At 37.4% G+C, this 12038-nt stretch overlaps 1 protein-coding gene across 1 annotated transcript; it reads right to left on the minus strand.

The window, feature by feature from the left end:
* Positions 1-4545: 4545 nt before the first annotated feature.
* On the minus strand, positions 4546-5167 carry LOC120455161 (thyrostimulin alpha-2 subunit). Its single transcript, XM_039641087.1, has 2 exons — positions 4829-5167; positions 4546-4771 (listed from the first exon to the last, which is right to left on the minus strand). The coding sequence occupies exons 1-2, from the start codon at positions 5129-5131 to the stop codon at positions 4679-4681; spliced, it is 396 nt and encodes a 131-aa protein (XP_039497021.1). The 5' UTR covers positions 5132-5167; the 3' UTR covers positions 4546-4678.
* Between the last annotated feature and the right edge of the window lie 6871 nt (positions 5168-12038).

The following is a 12038-nucleotide window of genomic DNA, read 5'->3' on the forward strand; positions in this document are numbered from 1 at the left end:
ACAATAATTATTCAAATCTTATTATATAAATTAGTTTAAGTACAATGTTAAATAGTTGTATTAGTTAGAGACGGCCCAGTGGAGATTGCCTGCTTTAAGCTTCATATGAGTCCTTTTAGATTCTATATGTCGCCGCCAGGTGAGGCGTCTATCTAGGTGAACCCCGAGATATGTTACTACGTCTGATTGTGGGATGAGTGTATTGTTTAGGGTACATGGTGGGCAGGTTTGTCTATTCAGTGTGAATGTTACATGTCTGCTTTTGGTCTCGTTTATCTTAATGCGCCAGTCCGCAAACCACCTTTCCACTGTTTTAAGATGACAGTCAAGTTTTTCTGTTGCCTTTGATGGGCATTTGGATCGGCTGAGTATTGCGGTATCGTCAGCAAACGTAGAGGTTGTGAGCTGATAGTTTGTAGGCATGTCTGCTGTATATAAAGTGTAAAGAACGGGGCCCAGCACACTTCCTTGGGGAACTCCAGCATTGATGACGCGGTCGTGTGAAGTCGAACTGTTACACCTGATTGAGAGCACTTTTTTGAAGAGATAAGATTCGAACACTTTGTGGGTATTCTGCGGGAACAGTTTTGTTATCTTGTACATTAGTCCTTCCAGCAAGACTCGGTCAAATGCTTGTGCGACATCTAAGAATATTGCTGAGCAGTATTCCCGGTGCTCAAAAGCAGTACGAATTTCGTTTGTGATGCGATTGACCTGTTCGATCGTTCCATGATTTTTGCGAAAACCAAATTGATATGATGGTATTGTGTTTCGCATTCTTAAGTAGGAAGCTAGGTGTTTTAAAAATGCCTTTTCAAACAGTTTCGAGAGATACGATAGGAGACTGATTGGTCTGTAGGATGAGGGTTGCGTTTTGTCTTTGCCTGGTTTGGGAATCATCACTATGACCGCCTTTTTCCACCTTCGGGGATAGTATCAAAGTTTCGTAATAGCGTGAAAGAGATTGCATAAGGTCAGAACCGCACACGGTGGAAGTTCTATGATCATTTTTGGTGTCACCAAGTCGTGTCCAGGTGATTTTTTGGGCTCAAGATCTTTTATTATAGATGCTATCTCACGTTGACTAAATGTTATTGGATTTATTGGTGGCTGGATTTTAATTGCTACAGGTAGGACAAATGAGTTGCTAGCAGTATTTGGTTTGAATACGCCTTGAAGGTGATCGGCGAATGCACTTGCTTTATCTTGTTCGCTTTGTAACCAGCTTCCTGAGGGGCCTCGCAGTGGAACGACTGTTTCTGCTGGTGGCTGAATATTTTTGTGTTCTTCTTGCTGGTGGGCGATAGTTGTTTGATATATAGATGCTGGGCGTTTGCTTCCTCAAGCTTAAGTGCCCTGGTTAGTCTACGTGTTGCTATTTTTAGCTGTTTCTTAGCCTTTGGGGATCTGTGATTCTGCCATTTTCTTCTTAGTCTTCGTTTTTCAAGTACTAGCTGTTCGATTTCGCGAGTTGTCTTGGTATGATTTGTCATTTTGTGTGTGTCTGGAGGGGTAGAGGCCTTGGCTGCAGCAACAAGATTTTCCTCCATCGATTCGGTCAGGCGGTCAATATCCTCATGGGTAGACACTGTTTGAGTTGGTACCATGTGAGTACAAATATATTTCGTGTACCTTGCCCAGTTGGTCCTGTTGCCTGTCAGCCTGTAGGTGTGCTCAGTTATATGTGGTCGATGCCTGAGAGCAAGTAAAACTGGTGAGTGATCTGATGATAGTTCTGCAAGTGAATCAGCCGTAATATTATTTCTAGAATTCTTTCTTATTATTATACCCGTTACTCGTAGAGTAAAAGGGTATACTAGATTCGTTGAAAAGTATGTAACAGGCAGAAGGAAGCGTTTCCGACCATATAAAGTATATATATTCTTGATCAGGACCAATAGCCGAGTCGATATGACCATGTCCGTCTGTCTGTCCGTCCGTATAAACGCTGTGATCTCAGGAACTACAAAAGCTAGAAAGTTGAGATTAAGCATACAGACTCCAGAGACATAGACGCAGCGCAAGTTTGTCAATTCATGTTGCCACGCCCACTCTAACGCCCACAAACCGCCCAAAGCTGCTACGCCCACACTTTTAAAAAATGTTTTGATATTTTTTCATTTTTGTATTGGTCTTGTAAATTTCTATCAATTTGCAAAAAACTTTTTGCCACGCCCACTCTATCGCCTACAAACCGCCCAAAGCTGCTACGCCCACACTTCAAAAAAATGTTTTGATATTTTTTCATTTTTGTATTAGTCTTGTAAATTTCTATCGATTTGGCAAAAAACTTTTTGCCACGCCCACTATAACGCCTACAAACCGCCAAAAACTGTGTTTAAGACTCTCCTTCTCCCTTCCACTAGCTGAGTAACGGGTATCAGATAGTCGGGGAACTCGACTATAGCGTTCTCTCTTGTTGCGAAGTCAATAAGAAGCTGACAACAGAACCTATATTCTGCTTCTCTAATTACTTGTTCATTGCAATTGTTATACCCGTTACTCGTAGAGTAAAAGGGTATACTTGATTCGTTGAAAAGTATGTAACAGGCAGAAGGAACCGTTTCCGACCATAAAAAGTATAAATATTCTTGATCAGGATCAATAGCCGAGTCGATCTGGCTTTGTCCGTCCGTCTGTCTATCTGTCCGTTCGTCCGTCCGTATGAACGTCGAAATCTTAGGAACTACAAAAACTCAGATTAAGCATACAGACTCCAGAGACATAGAAGCAGCGAAAGTTTGTTGATTCATGTTGCCACGCCCACTCTAGAGCCCACAAACCGACCAAAACTTCCACGCCCGCACTTTTGGAAAATAATTTGATATTTTTTCTTTTTATACCCGTTACTCGTAGAGTAAAAGGGTATACTTGATTCGTTGAAAAGTATGTAACAGGCAGAAGGAACCGTTTCCGACCGTAAAAAGTATAAATATTCTTGATCAGGATCAATAGCCGAGTCGATTTGGCCATGTCCGTCTGTCCGTCCGTCTGTCCGTCTGTCCGTCCGTCTGTCCGTCTGTCTGTCCGTATGAACGTCGAGATCTCAGGAACTACAAAAGCTAGAAAGTTGAGATTAAGCATACAGACTCCAGGGACATAGACGCAGCGTAAGTTTGTCGAATCATGCTGCCACGCCCACTCTAACGCCCACAAACCGCCCAAAACTGCCACGCCCACACTTTTGAAAAATGTTTTGATATTTTTTCATTTTTGTATTGGTGTTGTAAATTTCTATCGATTTGTCAAAAAAAATTTTGCCACGCCCACTCTAACGCCCACAAACCGCCCAAAGCTGCCACGCCCACACTTTTGAAAAATGTTTTGATATTTTTTTATTTTTGTATTAGTCTTCCAAATTTCTATCGATTTGCCAAAGAACTTTTTGCCACGCCCACTCTAACGCCCACAAACCGCCCAAAGCTGCCACGCCCACACTTTTGAAAAATGTTTAGATATTTTTTCATTTTTGTATTAGTCGTCTAAATTTCTATCGATTTGCCAAAAAACTTTTTGCCACGCCCACTCTAACGCCCACAAACCTGCACTTCTACTAGCTGAGTAACGGGTATCAGATAGTCGGGGAACTCGACTATAGCGTTCTCTCTTGTTTGTATTGGTCTTGTAAATTTATATCAATTCGCCAAACAACTTTCTGCCACGCCCACTCTAACGCCCACAAACCGCCCAAAGCTGCCACGGCCACACTTTTAAAAATTGTTTTGAAATTTTTCATTTTTGTATTGGTCTTGTAAATTTCTATCGATTTGTCAAAAAACTTTTTGCCACGCGCACTGGCGTGGAAACATGAATCGACAAACTTGCGCTGCTTCTATGTTTTTGGAGTCTGTATGCTTAATCTGAACTTTCTAGCATTTGTAGTTCCTGAGATCTCGACGTTCATACGGACGGACAGACGGACGGACATGGCCAGATCGGCTCGGCTATTGATCCTGATCACGAATATATATACTTTATATGGTCGGAAACGCTTCCTTCTGCCTGTTACATACGTTTCAAGGAATCTAGTATACCCTTTTACTCTACGAGTAACGGGTATAAATATCAAAATATTTTTCAACGGTGTGACAGTTTTGGGTGGCTTGTGGGCGTTAGAGTGGGCGTGACTACATTTGGAATCAAGCTTGCGCTTCGGCTATGTCTCTGGAAGCTGCATGTTTAGTCTCAACATTCTAGCTTTTATAGTTTCTAAGATCGATGTGCTCATTCGGACAGATAGACGGACAAGCTGACTCGGCCAGTTTGACTCGACTACTAATCCTGATCAAGAATATATGTATATACTTATTATGGTCGAAAAAGTTTCGTTCTGCCTTTTACATACATTTCAACGAATTTAGTATACCCTTTTCCTCTACGAGTAACTGGTATAAATATTTAGCAAGTTGGTAATCACCGCGACCTTGTCAATAAGTCGAGATTTGGTAAATAAATTATTTTTCTCGGAGTTGTGAATGAAAAATGTTTAAAAAATTTATGCGGAAACCAATTAATATAAGAAATGTAGCATCGCTTATTCTGGTTTTCAGTATTTTGATGCTGATGCGATTTACAGAGCACCACTGAATGTTTATTTATATTTGCTATTATGTTATAATTAAAAATGTAAATAAAAATGGTATTAAGAAATGGCTCAGGTATATAATTCTGTTCTCGTCTAATCTTTTTTGCAGTGATAACAACTACACGACAATGCACTTTTAAAAGTCACATTACGTATTCCTTCAATACATAGCACACGTCGTTGTATCTGAAACGATTTTAGAATTTTTTTATGAAACAATAGGGATCTAAAGGTGGAACTCACCTCCTCTGATTTCATCATGTTGCAGCATTGTCCAACGCTCACCACTGGTTTTGGTGTTTTAAATAAAACGGAAGCCGATGCACCCATTAAGGGAATTGCAGGTACCGAGAAGGACTCGCAGAATCCGCGACACGCATTTGTTGTAATGGTAAACTCGACACAATCAGGGATAGACATTTTTCGAGTATTTCCAACTTTGTGGCACCCAGGACGCAGCCATGTGTCCTTACCCATTGAGTTACTATCGCAAAGCAAGAGCCAGGAAATGCAGCCTATAAGCACAAGTAGTTGCGAAGACCTCATCTCGGTAACTGTTGAGATTGGCGAGAGCTTTGGCTTTTAAAGCGACACGGTATCCTGACGCCTGCGTAGGAGAACGAGGATAAGTTATGCATAGGTGTTGCAATAGAAAAAATGTATATTTATATTCTATTCTTTTATCTAATAAAAGGGATATTGAACTTCATGAAATATTCATAAGCGATTAAAAAAGCTTGATAATAATTAATATATGTATATACCGTGAAAAATTTCTTAGTTTATTGGTATATCAAATAAACATTTAATGTAATAAACCATTTTTAGTATATTATAAACATTTGTATGCTCAATCTATAATTGCTATTTCTAATATTTTGAATACAAAGATTTGATTATGCTTAATAGTTCTTCTAGTTGTATAATTATATACATATATTTAATACGATTAAAAAAAAATTGTTTTAACGTAGTAATCAGTTTCAAAGCCTTCGTTGTGAATATAATAATAAATAATTATACTTAATATATATAATAATAATATACTCGGTACTCGTAGAGTAAAAAGGTATATTAGACTTGTTAACACGTATAAAATAGGTAGGAGAAATCGTTTCCGACCCTATAAAGTATATTTATTCTTGATTTGTCATCCTAGCAGAGTCGATCTGATCACTTCTGTCCGTACGTCTTTTTGTCCGTAAGAACGCTGTAAACTCGGGGACTAGAAAGCAAAAAATTAAGCATGCAGATTCTAGTTGTAATGCTTACGTTGTGCAAGTTTAGTTTAGATAGCTGCCACTCCCACTCTAAGGCCCACAAGCCACCACGCCCAATCATTTTAAAAAAGTTGATTTTGTACATATAAATATAAGTTTATATAGTAGTTTAACACAACCACAATTAGCAAAAATGCTTTACGTGTTTTTTGGATATTTTAATATTTTTGCACTCTTACTAGCTGAATAACGGGTTTGTGATGTTCGAGACTCTTGATGCGCTTCATCTTGGTTTTTATACCCGTTACTCGTGGAGTAAAAGGGTATACTAGATTTGTTGAAAAGTATGTAACGCCCAAAGAACATTGAAAAATTTTGTTATTTTTATATTAGTTTTGTAAATTTCTATCGATTTGCCAAAAAACTTTTTGCCACGCCCACTCTAACTCCCACAAACCGCGCAAAGCTCCCACGCCCACACTTTTGAAAAATGTTTTGATATTTTTCCACATTTTTGTTAGTCTTGTAAATTTCTCTCGATTTGCCAAAAAACGCCCACAAACCACCAAAAACTCTCAGTGTGAAAAATTCTCCTTTGTACTTCCACTAGCTGAGTAAAGGGTATAAGATATTAGGGAAACTCGACTATAGCGTTCTCTCTTGTTTTTAGCTACAGACATTATTAAGTAAAATTAAGAATTGAGCGTGCTTGCGACAAATGGTAGCAAGTACACAAAATCGGAGGAAGCAAATAAACATTTTCAAAAAAAAGAATAGTTGTTCAAAAGAAGGAGAAGGAGGAAAAATTTACTGTGATCGCGGATTGCGCTACCCTATCTACCCTTCTGTGCCCTATGTCTGGAGGAACAGATATTAGATATTCAATTTTATTTTCGCTTTTGAGACTAATAACTAACAAAAGGGGGCATAAGAACTAATAATAAGTACGTAATGAAGTGTAAGGTAATAGTTACAGATTTATGTAAGTTTAAGTAAATATTTATAAGTTAGAATGAAATAGAATTAATATTACTAAATATTGAAATATACATATAGAAATATATATTAATTTCTTTTCACTTTTCAATTTTCAGTATAGTTCTTCTTAGTGTTATTTTTTTTTTGATAAATTACTCTCTATTTACTTTTTTTTAACCGTGTAAAAACAATGTAAACGAGTAATTCACGTGTAAATTCGGTTTGTCTATAATTAATATTTAATAGTTAACTTTAGAATTGAAATAATCAATAAATCCCAGCGTATTCTTTTAGATGCGTTTTTCTGGGGTCAAATTTTTCCAAAGCATACTGAAAGTTGAAAAGTATGTAACAGGCAGAAGGAAGGATATATAAAGTATATATATTCTTGATCAGGATCAATAGCCGAGTCGATCTGGCCATGTCCGTCTGTCCGTCTGTCTGTCCGTATGAACGTCTAGATCTCAGGAACTACAAAAGCTAGAAAGTTTGTCGATTCATGTTGCCACGCCCACTCTAACGCCCACAAACCGCCCAAAACTGCCACGCCCACACTTTTGAAAAACGTTTTGATATTTTTTCATTTTTGTATTAGTCTTGTAAATTTCTATCAATTTACCAAAAAACTTTTTGCCACGCCCACTCTAACGCCCACAAACCGCCAAAAACTGACAGTGTTGAAGACCTCCTTCGCACTTTCACTAGCTGAGTAACGGGTATCAGATAGTCGGGGAACTCGACTATAGCGTTCTCTCTTGTTTTTGATTTTAGTGGAGCGTACTTTGGCTACATTGTTTGCCCGCATTTTCGTTACGGCGGCAACATGTGCAAAAGTCAATTTGAATAACAAGGAATTCGTGACATTTTTAAAATCCAACGCAATTAAATATTGCTATATATAATAAGCAACAACTACAAAGATATTTATACCCGTTACTCGTAGAGTAAAAGGGTATACTAGATTCGTTGAAACGTATGTAACAGGCAGAAGGAAGCGTTTCCGACCATATAAAGTATATATATTCTTGATCAGGATCAATAGCCGAGTCGATCTGACCATGTCCGTCTGTCCGTCCGTCTGTCCGTCCGTATGAACGTCGAGATCTCAGGAACTACAAAAGCTAGAAAGTTGAGATTAAGCATACAGACTCCATAGCTCGCCCTCCTTTTCTGACTTCCCCATTGCAGTCTGTGCAGTCTGCAATCTGTGAAGGCTCCATAATTCGAGAACCAATCAGGTGGATTCTAAATGTAGACACCCCCTGTAGATGTCAAACTCTTTAATTCTCGTGTATAAAAATGGATCCCCTTAAATTGCTCAGGATCAGTTCTTATAATACCTCAGCACTGCATTCTTTTAATAAAATTTCGTTCGAACTGGCTCGGGATATCACGTCTAACCGTTATTATTGTTGTGTGGACTAGAACCATTTACTGTGAAAAATTTTAATCACGTATTAAAATATATAAATAAAAAATATTTTTTAAAAAATTCAAAATGGAATCATCAGTAGCTTGTGATTTGTGCAACCAATGCATCGAAATAAGTGAGTTTGATTTTCATTACCCGAAGTGCTCAGAAAACAGTAAAGCCTGCGAGGCGTTCATGTTAAACTCTTACATTAGATGTGACTTATGCTCTAATCTAGTAAAAAATTGCGAATTTGATGATCACTACCAACGCTGTGAAGGACCCCGAAATGCATTCAGTATTTTAATGGGTAGCGGAAAACGGGAGAATCTACAAAACCGGTCAAATCATCAAGAAGACCACCCTATAACATCAGCTAAGTCTTTAAAACGATTGAGGATGGAAGAAGATAAGGAAATATCTAACACCCCCAAAAAAAAAAACAAATTGATTTAAGAAGGGAACTCTTATGTCCTACTTTCGGAGAAAAGTATCAGGCATCCGATGTTCATAAAAATGCGTCGACCAGAGAAGTTAAGAACAATGCTAATAACATATTACTTACATCTGAGACGACATTTCCAGTGAAATCATATCGAATTGATAGTCCATTTAATAATAGGATTGATTTAAAAGAGTTTTATAAGCAGTGTGAAAAAAATATTGTTGAAATTATAAAGCATTGTATGATAGATTACAAAACCATAAAATTTACCCTATGTGTATATGGAGCATACATAAAGCAATTAGATGAAGGAGTTACAGTGGAAACAATAAAGCGCTTTAAAACTGCCTACAAATCTGAATACATAAATGAAGACATTATTGATGAGCTAAATTCGGCCATAGATTGCTTACTTACATTGAGCAGCGAATTTCGAGGGAAAGACTCATGCTGGGCCATTAAAATTTTTAACTATTTTGAAACTACTATAATAAAACTGGATAACATTCCTCGCAACGGATACATTAAAGCTCCTAAAAGACAAGAGCTCGAAATGCGCTTATAAACGTGCAGAATGCCGACGTATTTTATTTCAAGTGGTGTATACTAGCATTTATAGCTAATCAAAACCATGGAAATATAACTTTTCCAACCCCCCAGCAAAGGAAATATTATATTATAGAGAAAGAATGACAAAGCCTCAAAGCTATAACATTAATATTATTGATGAAAATATAGAGTATGGTGGAATGACCTTAGATTTTTCGGGAATTAAATTTCCAATCGAAAAAATCGGAGTTCGACATTTTGAGAAAAACAATGTTAACTTTAGCATACATATTTATGAAATTGATGACTAATTTGGTTGTTGCGGCATTTAATTCATTTCTTAACTTCTTTTATAGCATAGCCATTTAGTTCATTTCTCTTAAGTTTTGGTTTGCACTTAAAACAAGGTTATATAAACTTACGCATCTTATTCGTCGGCAAAAGATCGATCTCCCTCGAAGGTGTGCTCAAAATCGTATGGCTTTGGCAGGCCACTTTTGGTTTTAAGGCATTATTTTAAACAAAAGAGTCAAAAGTGGCATTCTTCTTCTTGATTCGTTTCAATTCGCAACAAGAGAAATTTTCTTAGATTTTATCTAGCTTAACTTAAATTATAAAAAAAATGTGTTCTAATTCTTCAGAGGTTTTTTCGTCAAATATTCATGGCTTCTAGTAATGGCAATCCAATTCACAAAGCATTTCAGATGAGTGTCGTAAATGGTCTCGATACAGGTTATGACCAATTTGTTGCGAAAATGATGTGAAATTAAATGAAATGGTTTTGATTTAACGCACAAGAAAATTTACAGTCGGACATCGAATGCTTTATTCCGCACCAATAGCACTGATCTACACTACCCCTTGGGGTTATGTTCACCTTATTAAATTTTTTTAGGGTAATCCCACATAGGTGCTGGGGTTAACTGGGGTCAAAATTATTGGGACATTTTTAGCACTGCCAACTTCCCATAAGAAGTTTCATAAAACGCCAACGCTGGCCACTGAAGAATATTGCGCATGCGAGTTACAATCCTGTGGCCGGGGGAGGAAAAGCTTTCAAAAAAAACAACTGTGCAGTTCGGGGTATGAAACGAGAAGGAATCTCTTTATTACAAAAAATTATATGCTTAGGCAAAATGTCTCTTCGGCCGAGTTCGTGTTGGCGATCTTCGTTAAAACTCCTCGGCTCTGGATTTGTTGCCGGGTCGGTGTTGTTTCCCTGTGGCCGGGGAGAGGGGCATGTTAATGGGGAATGGCCGGATCGGAGAAAGGTGATTAGGTGACGTGTTGTTGGTGTATGCCACGAACTCCGAGGACATTTTGAATTTGACAGTTTTTTTTTTTTTTTTAAAACATGAGTGTTGTTTTTTTAACGTTATATCTTATGCTAAAGTTACACTTTGTTTACTTATTATCTATCTTATATTATTATTTGTTCCTTATGAAATAACAGTTTACTTTGTTTACATTATCAGACAGTGTGTATATTGTAGTTTAACCTATTTTATAATGAATATGTGTTATTTCTGACTTGCCTAAGTTCGTTAAAGAAAAATGTTAGTGCCTTTTCAGATTTTTTTTTTTGATTCGTTTTTTGTTAATAATATATTTATTGAATAGTGCTTGTCTATCTTATGTTTCTTCCACTGCTTTCTTAACTGTTTTCCTAATTTTTTGTTTGTGTAACTTTTGACCTTTAGTTGTTAGGAGAGTGATGCCTTTGTCTCTATCTACTTTGTGTAGTGAAAATCTCGGTGCTATCTTGTTTCTACGGTTTTCTTTTCTAAATATTTTATCATTAGGCTCGACTTGGATTGGTGTCTCTCTGTCCTCGTTTAATTTAGCCAGTCTTCTTTCTGTGGTCGCGTTTAAATGTTCCTGTACTTTTGGGTATATGTCTTTTCTAAATTCGTTTAATTTCTTAAGGTAATCGTGGTGATTGTCGAATGTTATTGTTTTGTTGAATATGTGAGTTCTTCCGTGGAAGAGTTCAAAAGGGGTATAGGAAGTGCTGGAGTGTATAGCATTGTTATAAGTTGCTATTGCTTCTGAGAGTATTTGGGCATGATCGCGTTCTAGGCGTGCTTCTTTTCTTTTGTTCGTGATTATCCTGTATAGTTCGGTTAAGGTGGAATGCAGTCTCTCGACAGAAGCATTTCCCGTAGATTGTTGGAATGAAGTTGTATGAGCTGTTATTTGGAATTGAGTTAAGAGGTCGTTGAATAGACTGCCCGAAAATTCCGCGCCCTGGTCGAAGATTATTTTCTGTGGTGCGCCATAGTGACTTATGAATTGTAGTAGGGCATCGGCGACTTTTATTGAATTCCTATTGCTAAGGGGGTAAGCTTGCGCTAGCTTGCTGAATTTATCGATAATTGTGAGGTTACAAGTATTGTTAATGAAATATATGTCTATATTTACGACTGTTAATGGTCCCTCTGGGGCGGTTGGGCTTTGCATCAATGGTCTATGGGGGTGTCTATCGTATTTTAGGGTTAGGCAGGTATCACAATTTTTTATAATTTTTGTGATAATGTCTTTTAAATTCGGAAAATAAATGTCCCTTTTTAAATGGTTATATGTTTCATCTATCCCCCTATGATTAGTGTTAAAGTGGTACGCACGAATTTCGTTTTCCTGGTCAAGAGGATTCGTAATTTCGGTTAGGCATATATTGCAGCGGAAAATTTTGTATAAGTCATTTTCAAAGAAATAGTTATTATAGGACTCTTCTATTATTTTGAAAATATCGTCTGGTGCAAATATTGCGAATGTTTTATTCGGTTTCAGGATTGTTTGAAGGGTATTTGTAACGGAGTCGAAAGTATGTACGGGTTCTGTGATTATGTG

The sequence above is a fragment of the Drosophila santomea genome, chromosome 2L (assembly GCF_016746245.2).
Source record: "Drosophila santomea strain STO CAGO 1482 chromosome 2L, Prin_Dsan_1.1, whole genome shotgun sequence".
Classification (NCBI taxonomy): Eukaryota; Metazoa; Arthropoda; class Insecta; order Diptera; family Drosophilidae; genus Drosophila; species Drosophila santomea.

Coding starts and splice junctions, on each gene's coding strand:
- LOC120455161 (XM_039641087.1), bottom strand. CDS start 5,131: ATGAGGTCTTCGCAACTACTTGTGCTTATAGGCTGCATTTCCTGGCTC. Junction 4,772..4,828: donor ACATGATGAAATCAGAGGAG/GTGAGTTCCACC, acceptor AAATCGTTTCAG/ATACAACGACGTGTGCTATG.